The following is a 17221-nucleotide window of genomic DNA, read 5'->3' on the forward strand; positions in this document are numbered from 1 at the left end:
CCATTCTCCAAAATAACACTGGGTTTATCTTTTAAAGATGCACTTCTGATCTGTTTTTCCCCCAAAATACTGGTTAGAGCATCAGCCTATAGACCCTAAAGGTCTCAGGTTCGATTTCCAGTCACAGGCATGTACCTGGGTTGCAGGTTTGATTTCCAGCCCCCGTCAGGGCACATGTGGGAGGCAACCAAGCAATATGTCTCTCACATCGATGTTTTTCTCTCTCTCCACCTTCCATTCTCTCTAAAAATCAGTGGAAAAAATATCCTCTGGCAAGGATTAACAAACAAACAAAACTGGTAGAGCTCAGTTTTAAACCAAAAGCCATAAGACACTAAAGCATAAATAAATATAAGAATTTATGCAGCCGCCCTGGCCTGTTTGGCTCAGCGGTTGGAGCATCTGCCTGCGGACCAGAGAGTACTGGATTCGGTTCCCCCTAGGGTCACGTACCAAAAAAAAAAAGAATTTACGCAGCCGATGATAACATACAAACTTGCCTTAATCCAGTCAGATTTCAACAACACTATTATAAATTCAGTTTATATTAAAAAAATGTTTTTAAGTGTTCTGTACAAGGAAATGAAGGATGAATAAGATGGAACTCCACAAAGGCAGAAACTACAAGTCCAACAACAACAACAACAAAACAGGCATTTATGGAGCAATTAAATTCTAAACTGTATGATTCTGAAAATACTGTTTGATGTTTAGGATTCTTGGTGATCTGGAGCATTTGGGGGGATGTTTTGGGAAGGAGGAGGGATTGGGCCTTGAAGTACGAATTCAGTATTTACAAACCAGTTGCTCTTGCTGTCATCTTTTCTCCCTATGTTATCTAATCTGCAACCCTTTTATATTTAAATTCCTGTATTCATTGGACAGAGGAGTTAGATAATTATTTCCAGTCATGCTCCGCATAATGAAATTTCAGTCAACACTAAACCCCATGGGCCATGATAGTCCCACAAGATTATAATGGAGTTGAAATTTTTCTGTCACCTAGTCATGTCGTAGCCATCCTAATGTTGGAACACAACACATTCCTCATGTGTTTGTGATGGTGCTGGTGAAACAAACCTGTGCTGCCATTATATAAAAGTATAGCATATGTTTATGCATAGTACATAAATATTGATAATGACAATAAATGACTATGTTACTGGTTTATGTATTCACTGTACTACACTTCTTATCATTATTTTAGAATATACTCTTAAAAAATTTTGCTGTAAAATAGTATGGCATGTTACACCAGCAGCAGCTTCATATGTCTGTTTACCTTTTTTTAAAAATTTTTTTATTAATTTATTTTGTTGCAGATGTTTCTCCTTTTTTCCCCATTGACACCCTCCTCTCCGTTCCCCTCACCCCATACCCGACTTTGTTGTCTGTGTCCATCGGTTATGCGTACATGCATATAAGTTGTGTGGTTTATCTCTTCCCTCCCCCCACCTCCTCTTCTGAGGGTTGTCAGTCTGTACCCTATTTCCACATCTCTGGGTCTACCCAATTCCTCAGACTGTTATGTTCATTATATTCCACAAATAAGTGAGATCATGTGATATTTGTCTTTCTCTGCTTGGCTTGTTTCGCTGAGGATAATACTCTCCAGGTCTCTCCATGTCATCTCAAAGGATAAGAGATCTTTCTTACAGGTGCATAGTACTCCATTCTGTATATGTACCACAGCTTTTTATCCATTCAACTACTGATGGACACTTGGGCTGTTTCCAGATCTTAGCTATTGTAAATAGTGCTGCTACGAACATGGGGGTACATATATTCTTTCTGATTGGTGTTTCAGGCTTTTTAGGGTATATTCCTAGAAGTAGGATCACTGGATCAAATGGCAATTCAATTTTTAATTTTTTGAGGAAACACCATAGTGTTTTCCATAGTGGCTGCACCAGTCTGCATTCCCACCAGCAGTGTACTAGAGTCCCCTTTTCTCCACACCCTCACCAACACTTGTTTGATGATTTGTTGATGGTGGCCATTCTGACAGGTGTGAGGTGATGCCTCATTGTTGTTTCAATTTGCATCTCTCTGATGATTAGTGATGTTGAACATTTCTTCATATGTCTCTTACCATGTTGTTTTTGATTACATCATTTCTCTTGGTACAGTAACATGCTATACAGGCTTGTGACATAGGAACAATAGGCTCTATCATATAGCTTAGGTATGTAGCAGGCTCTACCATCTAGGTTTGTGTAAGTACACTCTATCATGTTCGCACAATGATGAAATCACCTACCAACACACTTCTCAGAACATAACCCAAGTGGTGGACGACTGTATCTAAGTTAAACTCTCTGTATCAGAAAAATTTTTTCCATTTATGATAGCTTTTATTTGTAAAATCAATTTTCCACCTTTGGTTATTTTTTACTTTTTGCCTATTTTCAAATTTCTTAACAATTTTTTCATTATGGAGTCTAAAAAGCTATACTATTACTTCTCTAGTAAACTTTGACTAGTGTTTAGAATAGTGAGAGAAGGGAGCAGCATTCCTCTATCTGTTTTGTGTTCCTCGCTGAATATTTCATATTAATTTTTTCTGTAGAAGTTTTGTGCGCTTTCATTGGAAGCCAGTGGGAACTAATTTTCCAAGAATCAGTGTTTGGTCAAAAAGAAAAGAAAAGAAATCTGCAATATTAATACGCTTTTCTCATCAGAGAGATTAATTTTAAATAGATATTTGTCTGCAGATGGTTAGGTTACTTAGAACAGTCTAGGTGCTAAGAAGGTCACGGATTGATCTTCTTTTCTCTGACCATGGCCAGCATCACAGTCCCTGAACAGCCATCCCTCAAATGCGTGTTGGCCAAAGTGGAACATAGTTTAGTGAGTATAGCTGGATCAGCATAAATCCGTGACCACTCCTGGAAAAAGCTTTAAGAACATGCCTTTTTTGGTAGGGGACTGGTAAAGTCATCTCTGTATAGGAAATTTAATTCGCTAAACATTAAAAATATTTAAAATTGCCAATCTGTAGGGATTTGATCATTAAATATGTGTGCGAAATATGTCTTTGTTTTACCACTAGCTAGTTGTACAAAAGTATTATTTATACATTTCTCAATTGGCAGTCTATTCTACATAATTGAAAACATTTTCTTTTGAAACATCTGCTTTTCCATAAAAAAATGCATTTGGTCCAGTAAAATGATAGCATTTTTTAAATGAAGGTAGAACTTTTTATGCTAAAGAAAATTACCACATTGTTGTTCAGCACACATATGTTTTCGGTTATAGTACTGTTACAACACAAAGATAATGGAGTGCCTTGGAACTGCTGAACAGTCATTATCCTGGAAAACACTACGTTGTAAGCCTATGATTGTTGATTATTTCTATGGAACTATCTGAGACTTGATTTATATAGTTTTCTGTTTCCCATTTTGAGGAATCAGTAATGAAGATAACTTTTTAGAATGTTGGGCGGAAAGTCATTCTAAAATCCCTATTTTTACAATGTTTTAATTTTGTTTACCCTTTAAGATAAGACATGGTTACTTTTATAGGTGGTGAAGCAGAATAATGTCGTATGATTTTATCTTGTGATAAAACTTTTAGAAAGATTGTGTAAGTAGCTGTCAGTAGCCCATAAAGCTAAGTAAGAACTCATTTAAATACTGATATCAAACTGAATCTTATCTCTTAAAATATTTTCTACAAATTGAAGATCCCTATTCCCTCACATTGATTTTTTTTTTTTTTTTTTTATCCTCACCCAAGGACAGTTTTCCATTTTTTGTTCTGACAGAGTGGGAGGGAGAGAGAGGAAGAGAGAGAGAAACATCGATGTGAAAGGGACACATCGAGTGGTTGCCACCCGCACGACCAAACAGGGCCGGGGACAAACTGCAACCGAGGTACATGCCCTTAGTGGGAACCGAACCCGGGTCTCTCCGGACCGCAGGCCGACGCTCTAACCGCTGATCCAAACCGGCCAGGGCTCACATTGATTTTTAAAGATTTTATTCGAAATACGGGAACTATTTTTCTTTTAATGATTCCCCAAAAGATGAATCAAGGGGTGAATAAGTAAAACGTCTTTATTCATTACTGCTCCAAGCCTGGAATCCTCTCCTTTAATTATTTCTTAACTTTTACAAGGCTTATAGGTGCTAAGGATTCAAATATAAACAAGACATTCTTTCTTGAGATTCTAGTGTACAGGGAAACAAATATATAAAAAAGCAAATGGCTGAAAGATAAATACCAATTCCTCCCTGAGTAGAGTAGCTGTTGTAACTGAACAAAGCAGGAGATGATAATTCTCTTGATTGCAGTGACTTAATCCAGAGCATATTCTTCTTCACCCTTTGGTTTGGTTTATTTAATTTTGTGTATCTGTATATTTTTAATTCTTCTAGACTATAGATAGCTCAAATATTGTTATTCTTTAACAATGGATGTTTCATGTTTGCAGCATTCAAGAAGATCATCTTAGACTATTATAGGTTATTCAGCAGTTTCACTTGGACATGAGTTGCTGGTATTTCTAAAATATGAGCATGCTCTTCATTGGCCTATACCTAAATATTTGCCTTTGTGGTATATAGAATCTTCAGACAAAAATAGATATATATAGCCCTGTCCAGTTTAGCTCAGCAGTTAGAACATTGGTCCTCAGACCAAAGGGTCTTGGGTTTGATTCCCGGTCAAGGGCATGTACTTGGGTTGCAGGTTTGATCTTGGCCCCCGGTCGGGGTTATGTGGAAGGCAACCAATTGATGTGTCTCTCTCACATCAATGTTCCTCTCTCTCTCTCCCTACCTCCCTTCCACTTTATCTAAAAATCAATGGAAAAATATCCTCAGACGAGGATTAATAATAAATATGTATATATATATTTTACAGATACTTTGGAAGGTTTATTAGTTGCTAATTAAATATTGTGAATAACTTTCAACCTATAATTTTACATTTATCTAAAGTACTAAAAATTGTTGAACATATTTATTTTATAACTTTGATATATAAAAATAAATTACAAAGAGCAAACTGTCTCTGAAAAAATGCAAATGATCTTAAATGTAACAGTTGATTTTGTATAAACACAAAATTAAGTCAAGAGGACACATTACTATATATTAGAGTTGTGAAAACACAGCCTTAATGATTGCTGAAATACTAATGTATTACTTAAACTGGAACAGTGTTAAAGAAATTCAGAAATATTCACATTTTAAAAAGGACATCTCCAGTTTGGGTGATAACAATTTGATTAGTAAAACTTAGAAGTAATGCCATCTCTCCATTCATCATCACCAAAGACTATCCTAGATTAAGCTGGGAAATAGGAGTAAATTAATTTAATTTTGAAAGGTCTACTTTCAAAGGAATAACTTACCCTTTTTGTAGCTATTGTCAAATGCTTTCAAAAGTATGTTAAATTTTACTGTTCCAAGCATAAATAACATACATTTCCTATTGGATGGATCTAATGAAACTGAGCACCATTGTTAAACACATGTCATATCCATTTTGTAGTCTGACTGGATTAAGATATTTTAATACTTCAGGAAATAGATAAAAGTTTCTACATTCTTTGATTATATAGAAAACAGTGGGCCTTTTGAAAACGATGGAAATTGGCAATTGTTGAATGGTTGTGCTATGCAATTTTGACACGATTTTGCATTAGTATTACAAGTGGCAATTAAAATTCCTATTTGTCAAATTTCAATTTGTGATAATTTTTTTTACACATCTTTAGATTTTTATTATAGGGTTATGACATAAAAAAGAATCTAATGAAATGATAAATTTAGTAACTAAAATATTTTCTAACTTTCAGCTTATGTGGAGAAGTTGCTGTGGAACCCATCTATAAATTCATTGACCGAAGTTATGGAGAAACCGCTGAATGATGAAAATCATTCAGAAGAACTATTTTTCCATTTTAAAAGTAGACCAGAGAAAGAACACTTACCACAGCTGGCCAGTGAAAGTCATCTCAGCTGGTATTCTTAACAATAGGGGATATCTAATTTTTTGATTTCTGGATTTCATATTTTGCCCATATTGTAAATTATTTGAATTAAACACATTCTTTCAGGAATATATTCTTCAAGTCTGGTAGTTAGCATATTTATTTAATCTGATTAAAATATACCTATTTAGCAGAATTTAGCTAGTTTTTTAGACTCTCAGTGAAAGAAATTAAAAATGAAAACCTTACCTGTTAAGAATTTGTAAAGTTTAAAGCATTTTAATTAAGGTAAATGAAGATACAAATTATGGAATATTGGAAATATTGTTAATGAGTACCAATTCACTGTCATTTGGAAATACCTGTCATACTTTGCTTTTATATGACTCATAGCTCCCCAAAATGACAATCTTAAAATAGCATTATTGTTAGTACGGATGGTATAGTCCAGCTTCTAGTTTAGCTTGTTATAAATGAAAAGGTTTGATTATACATAATGATTAAATACTTTCTGCCCATGGTTTTTAATAATGGGCAATTGTCATTCATAACCACAATCTTCTTTAAGCCAGTGATGCTTAAGAACATCATCTGCTTTTTGACATAGCCTCTAAGATGCCATCAGATGCTGATGAGCTATTATATATGTTCCATAAAAAAAAAAGAAAAAAACCTTCCAATTAAGGCACTACTTGTGATTTTATTTATAAATATTGAAAAAGCTCCTTAATTATATGTAGATTTTTATTCTAAATAACACTGTGCTTATAATAAAAATAAAATTAATAAATGAGTTAAGGTATTCTTAGAACTTCTCTATACTCAAGTCCAACTTTTCTGAGTCACTTTTTGACTCAAGAGTTGTCCTTGCTATTAAGATTTTTGGTGATATGGGATTATTTTTAGGAGCATCTTTAACTGAAATAGCGTTTCTTGCTGCTGGACTCTTAATTATAACATGCAGCAAGCCTATATTGGAGTTTTGCTTCTAGAATGTTGTTAAACATTCCTACTTCACCAGCTCCCTCAGCCCTTTCTGTGACTATTCCTAGGGGTTAAAAAAGTATGGCACCCCATCTCTGGGATATTCAGCAAAGCAGTGGACACACATTCCATAAGTTTGGGGATGTGCAGGGTAGACAGCTCAGGACTTCCTCCTGAGTGACAAAGATTGTAAGAAGCATCCTGATTTCAGGATGTAAAAATGGATGCCTCCCTGCACCAGCCAAAAAATTAGAGTGGTGCACAGTAGTGTCTAGGTAAAACATTACGAAGAAGGCAAATATTATCAGTTTTGTTCTGAATGATAATTATTATAAAGCCAAATGTGAAGAGTTTTTAGATATCTTGAGAGCAATAGTTGTTTTTACTTGTTTAGATTATTCATTCTTGGAGAATTTTTTATGAAGAGCAGTAAATTTCAATAGAGGGTTTTTGGGAATAAGGTCTAGAAAGGGAAATCGTTTGGGTTTGGAGTAAGGGAGGAGGAAGGGAAGGAAAAAGACAAACGCTCCCACAAATCGTTTTACAAACTAGAAAAGGGGTGTTGAATAATTATCAAATGGTGCAGTGAAAACATTGCTGTTGGTGGTCTTTGTGTTTTATATAGTTTTTCACTTAAAATTTTTTTTACTGATTTTAGAGAGAGGAGAAGGGAAAGAGGGAGAGAGATAGCAACATAGATGAGAGAGAACATCAATTGGCTGCCTCCTGCATGCCCCCCACTGGGGATCGGGCCCACAACCTGGGCATGTGCCCTGACCAGGAATTGAACTGGCAACCACTTGGTGCATCGATTGTCACTGATACAGTTTGTAGAGCAATTTATGGAACCATAATATTTTATTTAAGCTGTAGTATATTTGCATAAATATATACCTTATTTATGTGACAGATTTAACTTAAATTTTGTTTGTGCCTATCTAATTAGTCTAAAGCAGGACATCCTAAATGAAAAGACTGAGTTGGAAGCAACATTTAAGGAAGCTGAGTTGGCAACCTGTTCTGTAGAATCACTTATACCATTATTTAAGAACACAATTGAAGAAATTAGTTTTGAAAATGTAAGTACTTGATATGTAAACATCTAATAAAATGAAAGCTGACATAATACTCAGATTGCACAACTGAGGTCTCATATCTTAAAGTAGTTATGCTCACATACTGGTATTTGATATAAAAAACACAGGCTTACCAGTGTTCTTTATTCCACAATTCTTTTCCTTAAAGATAGTCTCAGGCATGCACTTAATAAGAGCCTAAGCTAGAAATTGTATACCTTGGTTCTTGACTTACCTGGAGTTGAGTTAGAGAGTCAACTTTTCTCAAAAGTGAATTTAAAACCAAAATAAACTGAAAGATGAAATATATCTATTTTCTATAATGTTTTGTGGAATATAAATTTCTAAAATTTTAGTGTAATAAAGTTTAAGTTAGTGATAAAAAAATAGATTGTATTTTATTATTTTTATCAAAATAAATGCCTGAAATACTTTAGGGTTTAAGCTCTTACTTTGATTTTATTTTAGTTTCATGTGCTGTGTGACAGATTCTACTACTATTAATAAACTTGGCAACAATTACTATTACTATGTACAAAAGAATGATTTTGTTACTAGGAAAAATGTATTCTTTGATAGTAATAACATATTTTAGAGTATCTTAATACTATGTGTTAAATATATATGTGGTTCTTATATTTTGTCAGGCTAATCTTTCTGCATCCAATTTGAAGATTTTTAAACAAAGATATGTTACCAAAAGAATTAGATACTTTCAAATGTGTAAAACAAGATTTAGAACACCTTAGAATACCAACAAGTAGGGAAAATTACCACTAATTTAATAGTGATATTTCTCACTTGAAGGCTATTATCTTTCAAACTGTAGACATTAAAATATTGGTATATTTGAAATGGAAATAATTCTTGAACTTTTTTTTGAAATGGGAATCAAACTAACCCCTACTTTTAATGTTTCATAAATAGGTCTATGTGAAAGCACATTTTTATAGAAATATATTTTTATGATCTATCTCAAAATTTTTAATTATTTGTTGTAATGTTATAATTCATTTCAGCCAATTACAATAAAATACTCATATAATTTAAGCTCCTGTGTACATTATATTTATGTAGTCATATATTCTCTTTTTGTTAACAGTTTTGTTGTGATATAATTCACATACCATACAATTCATCCATTTAAATTGTACAGCTCAACAATTTTTAGTATATTCACAGAATTGTGCAGTTATCACCACAATAATTTTAGAGCATTTCATCACTACAAAAATATACTTCATGCCCTTTGGAAGTTTACCTCCTACCCCCACCCACTCCTCCTCAGCCTGTTATCTACTTTCTGTCTCTATGGATTTGTTGATTCTGGACATTTTATATGAATGGAATCATTTAATATGTGGTTGTTCATAACTGCCTTCTTTCATTTAATAATGTTTTCAAATTTCATCCATGTTGTAGCATGTATCAGTGCTTCATTCCTCTTTAGTGCTAAATAATATTTTGTTGTATGAGTATGCCACTTTTGTTGATGGCCATTTAAGTTGCTTCTTTCTACTTTTTGGCTGTCATGAATAAAACTGCTGTGAGGATTCATTTATAAGCTGTATATACCCAGAGAAATGAAAACATATATGCCAAGCAATTCCACTGTGTGACCTTCTAGAGTATATAGATGGGTTTCATGAAAGTCCATGAACTCTCTGAAATTGTATATATAATTTGTATTATATGTGTGTAGGTGAAAGGAATCCATAGCTTTTCCACATTCTCAAACAGTATAACACTAAAATGAATAAACTTTCTTCTGTGTTCTCACATCAGATGTCTACATAGAATTCTGTTACTGATTTACCATAATTAAAAATAATTCTTATTGGTAGAATTAAATTGTTTATAATTTTTACCTATTTATTAACAGCACTGTGAGCTTCCTCTGTATACAAGATTTTTATGTCATTGGCCTGCACTTTCTGAGGCATTATTTAGAGATTAATTTAGAAAATTAACTAATATCATGAATTGTGAACAAAACATGATTTGGAACACAGGCAAAAATTATTCTGATGTTAACATTTTAAAAAATCTGCACTGTGCACTGTAATTGTTCATATTTCTTAATTGATGTTTATTCCACTTTCTACCTTTTTTATATAGAGAAATATAGTTTGTGAACACTGATTTATAGCATGTGTTTTTTCACAGATAAGTGACAATTTATCCAGCATGTTAGAAAAGCTAAGTGATAATGAAAGTGAAAACACGGTGAGTCTTTTTATACTTTGTCTCTATTCATCTGACATTTTTGTTTTTATGCTGCTTGGCTTTATAAAGTTAGCCAACATTATTTAAGTTATGATATTGTTAACTCTAACATTATATTTGCTGAAGGATCTTAAGAAGAAGGTACTTGAAAAGGAGACTTATATCCAGGAACTTTCTTGTTTGTTTCAGACTGAAAAGGTAAGCAGATTTTGAGCTTAATTCATTTATTTTCTTTATTTTGACTCCTTTCCCTTCTTTCCATTCTTGCTCCCATATCCTCAGAAATAGACTCAAGAAGGTTTTTAGATATTTTACAAATTTTATGTATCAAGTAGCACATCTTAATTAAATATATATATATTTTTTTCTTTTAGATTTTTATGGTGTTTCTGTCAGGGTACTTGGTTTAAATCACTGTATGTTAGCAACTATGAGTAAGTTTGTATTGTAGAGCATTTTTGACATACCTATAACTATATTTAGGAACATAGATGGGAATTTTTAAAAAGAGATAATGATTAGGAGCCATTAAATAAAAGGAGGGAAGAGAAAAATGTCCCAAAAAGCTTTACATAAAATACATCTGTAATGGGGAAGGGGGTGTCACAGTTTATGGAAAGTGTCACTTTGCTTTTTATCAGCTTTTTAGATCATGTCAAAATACAGGTAAAGTTAAAGATTGTGGATAAATATATAAAATAACACATTTAAAAAAATTTTTCTCTTTTCTAGGAACATGCTTTGAAAGCCAGCCGTTTTTCACAGTCAGTTAAAGTAGTTCATGAACGACTACAGCTCCAAATTCATAAAAAGGAAGCAGAGAATGATAAATTAAAGGAATACATAAAGGTTATAAATATTCATTCATTTTTATAGTTTGTGATAAAAATAATGATCTACTACAAAGCCTTTCCTTAATTCTGGAATTTGGTGGTTTTGAAAGAATTCAACTTAAGTGTTGCCATGGGAAATACATATTTGAGGCGAATCTGAATCTTAATATTTCTGGGCTATTTAAGATTTGCCTTCAAATACTAATATTAAAATGTTATCTCTTTTTAGTACCACTCAAGGAAGGATTTGTAGAACTTGAATTACTTACAAAACCTTTTCCATTATATAATTTATGTTTATTGTGGAGAATTTGTAAAATATTAAAGAGAAAATTAACTCAAAAATACTGAAACCAGGGTGTACATTTTGGTATATAGTATTCCAGTACTTTATTTTTTTCATTTTTACATCTATGCATATGTGCATACTCTCACACATATTTAGTAAGCATTCAATGCATGTTTATAATTTTTGTGTTTGTTACTAATGGTAATAACTTTAAAATCAGTTATCCTAGGTTTGGTGTTTAGATAATTGAGTAATCTCCTTGTTATACAGTTTTTTTAGCAGTACAAATAAGGAGAATTTTTTGGTTTAAACTGAGTGGTTTAAATATTCTTAGGAAGCATCACAGTCACTTGCAGTAAGAATTTGAGGTTGCTATATGGTATGACACTAGCTATCTATCTGGATTTGCTATTTTGTTATTTTTGTCAGAGGAACACAAGTAGTGTTCCCACTTACAGAAGAGAAGTGTACAAAGACAACCCTACTGAGTGTGAGGACTTCTGTGTTAAATTTGATTTTGCACTCCTGAATCTTAGCAGACATCTGCAATCCGTGGCACATGTTTCAAGAGGACACTTGGAGTGGTTTTTTTTTTTTTTCCTTTAATGACAAAAAGCATTTGCCCATCAAAGGAACATTAATGGGCTTATAGGGGATGTAAAATTTGTCCTCTGTCCCCCTACATGTGCTTATAAGCACTTTCAGCCTGTGTCCTTTGCATCTGTGTCCTGGGCACTGCATAGGAACTCGAGATGCTATTGCATTGCTCATGATGGTAAATACAAGGGACTACATGTGATTTAATACCTCAAATAATCATCTACAATTTTTCTTACTTACATAACTTTTAACTATATCCTCAAATAACAGTTGGGGAAGATTTTGAAACTATTTTCTTCAATTTAAAAATGAAATATTAAGTGATTTTTTATTATTTCTATTATTATTATTATTTTTAATCCTCACCCGAGGATAGTTTTCCATTTATCTTCAGAGAGAGTGGGGGGGGGGGGGGAGAAGAGAGAGAAAGAAAAATATAGATGCCAGAGAGACACACCAACTGGCTGCCTCCTGCACAACCCCGACCAGGGCCGGGAATCAAAGAGCAACCGAAGTACATGCCCTTGACCAGAATTGAACCCGTGACTCTGATCCACGGGCCGACGCTCTAACTGCTGAGCCAAACTGGCCAGGGCTTAAGTGGTTTTTTAAAGTTAACAATTACTTTTTATATCTTGATAATTTGAGGAAAGAATATAAGGCCAAAATCCTAAGAGTTTTGTAATGACAGTCTCCTGTCTAATACTTTGAGTTCAAATTACTTTTAAAAATTCAGCAGTTTAGAAATGGTTAAAAGAAGTTGTATTGGATTACTGATGTTTCTACATTCCGTCTTACACACTTTTGGAAAGGCACAGAGTAATTGCAGGTCAGAATTTAGTTCTTTGATTTAGGTTTAACAAGTTATTCTTTTAGACTTAAAACAGTGAACTCAGTTTGGTAACATAAATCTCAGTTTTTAGGTATTGTTAATTATATTGGGTCTTTTAAAAATATAAATTGCATTATAATTCTATGAATACTACCCCAAGAATACTTTGAACTCATTTTTTTCTTGACCTTTATAATACAGCAATTAGAGTAGGAATATTTTCACATTTTAGAAGAGACAGAGAAAAATTGTATTTATAGTATGTATAGTTCTTTGGAAATGTGAAAAGGCAGATAGTTGACTTTATCTGTTTATTTGGCAAATGACTATGAGGGGTTATTTATTCTGAAACTATAAAAATAATTTGATAGTTTTAGTATATTCCATAATAGTGCTTAAGTGTGGGATTTGATAAATCTAGTGAGAAAGTCTTGATGGGAACCTTGTTCAAAAAATTTTACTTCACCCTTGGTGTTTTAAAAGGATAGCAATTATTCATGGTGTGATGATGACATCCTGTGGTCTTGTAGAGGAATGACAACTGTATTTCCTGTGGGGTCTTTGTTTCTCTTAAGTGGACTTACTGTACTGCTCTTATTTGGTTTCCCCAATTGCTTATTAAAACATTTCCTGGGATTCTTTAGTTTAAGATAGATTTTTAAAGACAATTTAAGACTGTTTTGCTTCTCCTAGTCTATCTAGTTAGTCTTCAAAGAAATCAAGTCTTTAAAGCGTGTTTCAGATCTCAGTTTTAGTGGAAGCTATGCAGTGGTTATTGATCATTGAGTTAAGGAGTAAAGTCCCATTTTCTACTGTGACTTCTTTGATTTTTTAAAAATTAAAATGATTGTCCAGTCAGTGGGAAACTAAAACCTAAATTCTTGAATAATTTTACATTCTTTTCAGTATTACACCTTTCAAAAAATGTAAAAGCATTAAAATCTTAAGTCTTTAAATTCATAGACACTTAATACTGAGTTATTTTAAATACAAACTCTTAAAATAACGTGGGGGAAAAAACATGAGAGTAGTCACACTAAATCATATTCATTCATCATTAACCCAGCCCTAATATTCTCTCTCCTTGTCATCAAGAGATATGCCAAGAGAGCAGTCATGCTATTTAACACCATCAAACTCAATAGATCATGTCTTCAAACATCTCTTTAACTCTTACGGCTCTGATAGTCATTCCTTTATCCAACCTTGTTCGGTCTTAGAATAATAACTTCCACAAAGTTACTACTCACTGGGTAAAGCAATACTTTTATTGTCCTTGGTGAACTCTTTTAAATGTCACGGCATGCCCTTAATTCCAGTAAATTAAACTTTGTTAAATACTTATATGTTTATCTTATCCATACCCTTCATGATCTATAGATTTGGTAAGCTATCAATTCCTTTGACCTTTATGTATCTATTGTTTGAATTGTCTCCAGCTCAATTGTTTTTTAATTCGAAATAACTAGTACAATGTGTAATAGTGTAGTTGTGACATTCTAGTTAATCACAACAGTTTCAAGGAAATTAGTGTTTGTACCAAAATCAGCAATATTGTTATCTATAGTAAGAGCAGCATTAGTTAGTTTTATGTAGACTTATGTATTTTAAATTTGCATTCTCTAACTGGTTACAGCTAAACACTGGTGAAATCACCTTTCTTCACTGTTTTTTTTATTAATCATAGGATGAATCCTTTAATAACATTATGTGGAAGATTATTTACATATTATTGCAATGTTTACATAAACATTGGAGTTCTAAAATAGTTTAATTGCTGCTAATATTTTTTTTAGAGCTTAGAGACCAAGATAGCCCAATGGACCTTGCAACTGAGAAAGAATAAGCATGAGACTGTAGCAATGAAAGAATCGAGTAAGCAGAAAGCTATTGCCCTAAAAAAGGCATCTAAAATTTACAAACGAAGGCTTGAACATTTTACTGGAGACATTGAAAACCTTACTTCCCAGATTAGAAATCAGGTTAGTATTTACATTCTTTCTTTTAAAAATTTTCTTCTTTATTGATTTTTTAGAGAGAGAGAAAGGGAGAGAGAGGGAGATAGAAACATCAATGAGAGAGAACATTGATTGGTCACCTCCTGCATGCCCTTCACTGGGGATCAGGCCCACAACCTGGGCATGTATCCTGACCGGGAATCGAACCAGTGACCTCTTGGTTCACGGGTCGATGCTCATCAGCCAGGCTACATTCTTTCTTACTAAACTATTTTATGTACTTAATTTATAAAGTTAATGTGATGGTGCTTAATATAATTTTATTTTTCTCTTAATGTTACTGATACTAGAAAAACTTTACTCATAGTTTTTTGCTTTCGTCTTTATTTTGAAAGATTACATAAAATGTCAAATTTACATATTGAATTATATCAGCATTTCTGTGGGAACTTTACTTAAAGGGTATGTTAAGTGTGTCCCGAAGCTTCTATGGCCAACTCGGGGTGGCATTTCATACATATTCCCCTGTGGAAATTTACAGCACACATGAGCCTGTTAGAGGCCCTGGGAAGACTGCAGTGGAAGTAAAGCAGTGGAATGAAGGGCACTGGACTCAGAGTTTCCCAGCACTTAGTCAACCACAGAACTCTTCTTTTACCCACAAAACAACTCTTGGAACTGGTTCTGAGGAACACCAGTTTGGGAAATGCTGATTTATGTTATTAGACCATATGACTTTATTCAGTAATTCATTTAATCTCTGTAATGCGTTTAAAGCCGTTCTCTGACGTAAACACACCATGTGAAAGTTATCTTTGTGTGTGTAGTACAAAGTTGAAAATGGGCTTAGTGCTTTGTTGTTTTTCATGAATTATTATATTTATTCAAATACCAATTAATAAAATATTTACTTTTTAATGTCTCACTGGTATCCCACCTCTTAGAACCTTATGTTAAGACTTACAGAATTATTAGAGGTTTTTAGAAATGAAAACAGACTTGCACAAACACGTATGTAAACAAAACAACATAGTATTTTATAAGTTCAAGTGTTGACATTTTAGGACTAATACTTAACCTACCTACATGCAGAAGAATTTAACTAGATAAGAGAATTGAGGACTAGGTTCAAACTCTAGAAGGTTGTAGACCAAGTTGAATGCTTGAAAATATTCTTGAGTGATAAAAACCAATAAGGTGATTAACATTCTTGGGATTTTTCTATTTAAATAGTGTCATTATTACCCAGGCCCCAAATTATAGCATAGAAGGCTTCTCTGCTTGTTAACCTCATGACTTTTCTTGTCTACAAAATAGGGGATAATAATACTGCCTATCTTATATGGTTGTAGGGAGGAAAAAAGTGAGAAAAATATATCTCAAAACAGTGTGTGGCCATACTATAATTTGCAATATTAGCCTCCGTTCCACCTCTCTAATGCATGAAGTTTGTTTCACTGTTTTGTTTGCTGTTGCCTTTGGCTGTGATGTTCTTCTCTGGCTCACACTAGCTAGTTCCTTTTTTAATCATTTAGGTGTCTTTTAAATTGACATCTCTTCAGAGGCGCCTTCCTTGACCGCTCCTTTTGAAGGAGTCCCACAACAATTAACCACATCTTGTCTTAAATTTGCTTCATAGCATTTATTTTATAGGTAAAATTTCTAACTATATTTATGTTATAACATAATTACCCAACTTACACTAAATAGTGCATATTAAAATTCATTTTACATAGAATTTGAAAACAGAATATGTACTTTTCTTCAATATAGTAAAAATGTAACCGTAAAAATATGAACATAAAATGTCTTGTGCACGGTAGATGCTCAATAAGTGTTTGTTCAGTGACTGGATGAATGGTGGAAGGAAAGGAGGAAGCACCCAATAAAGATGAACTGTTACCATTACTATAGTAGTCCCCCCTTAGCTGTGGAGTCACTTTCCACAGTTTGTTACCCTCAATCAACTGTTGTTTGTAAATACTAAATGGAAAATTCCAGAATTAAACATTTCATAAAATTTAAATTGCACGCCATTCTGAAATCTTGTGCCACCCAGCTCTGTCTCACCTGGGATATGAATCATCCCTTCGTCCAGCATATCCACGCTGTATGCGCTCCCTGCCTTTTAGTCACTTATTTAGCCCCCGTTATCGGATTGACTGTCATGGTATCGCAGTGCTTGTGTTCAAGTCATCTTTATTTTACTTAACAATGGCCCCAGAGTGCAAGAGCGGTGATGCTGGTAATTTTGATATGCCAAAGAGAAGCCATAAAGTGCTTCCTTTAAGTGAAAAGGTGAAAGTTCTCGACATAATCAGGCATTTCATCGTCTCATATTAACACAAGCAGGGTGAGTGAGTATGGTCCAATAAGACATTTAGAGAGCGAGACCACATTCATATAACTTTTATTACAGTATATTGTTATAATTATTTTATTAGTTGTTGTTAATCTCTTAGGGTGCCTAATTTAC

General features: G+C 33.5%; 1 protein-coding gene across 1 annotated transcript in view; it reads left to right on the forward strand.

Moving 5' to 3' along the window:
* Nucleotides 1-17221, forward strand: part of ODF2L (outer dense fiber of sperm tails 2 like) — a 35106-nt gene that overhangs the window by 2181 nt on the left and 15704 nt on the right. Inside the window, 8 exon segments of the mRNA XM_036256402.1 lie at nt 5813-5978; nt 7878-8010; nt 8655-8689; nt 8691-8767; nt 10157-10233; nt 10360-10431; nt 10966-11082; nt 14584-14769. Coding sequence (XP_036112295.1) covers nt 5866-5978; nt 7878-8010; nt 8655-8689; nt 8691-8767; nt 10157-10233; nt 10360-10431; nt 10966-11082; nt 14584-14769 — 810 coding nt within the window. The 5' untranslated portion in view covers nt 5813-5865.

The sequence above is a fragment of the Molossus molossus genome, unplaced genomic scaffold (genome assembly GCF_014108415.1).
Source record: "Molossus molossus isolate mMolMol1 unplaced genomic scaffold, mMolMol1.p scaffold_m16_p_12, whole genome shotgun sequence".
NCBI classification, from domain to species: Eukaryota; Metazoa; Chordata; class Mammalia; order Chiroptera; family Molossidae; genus Molossus; species Molossus molossus.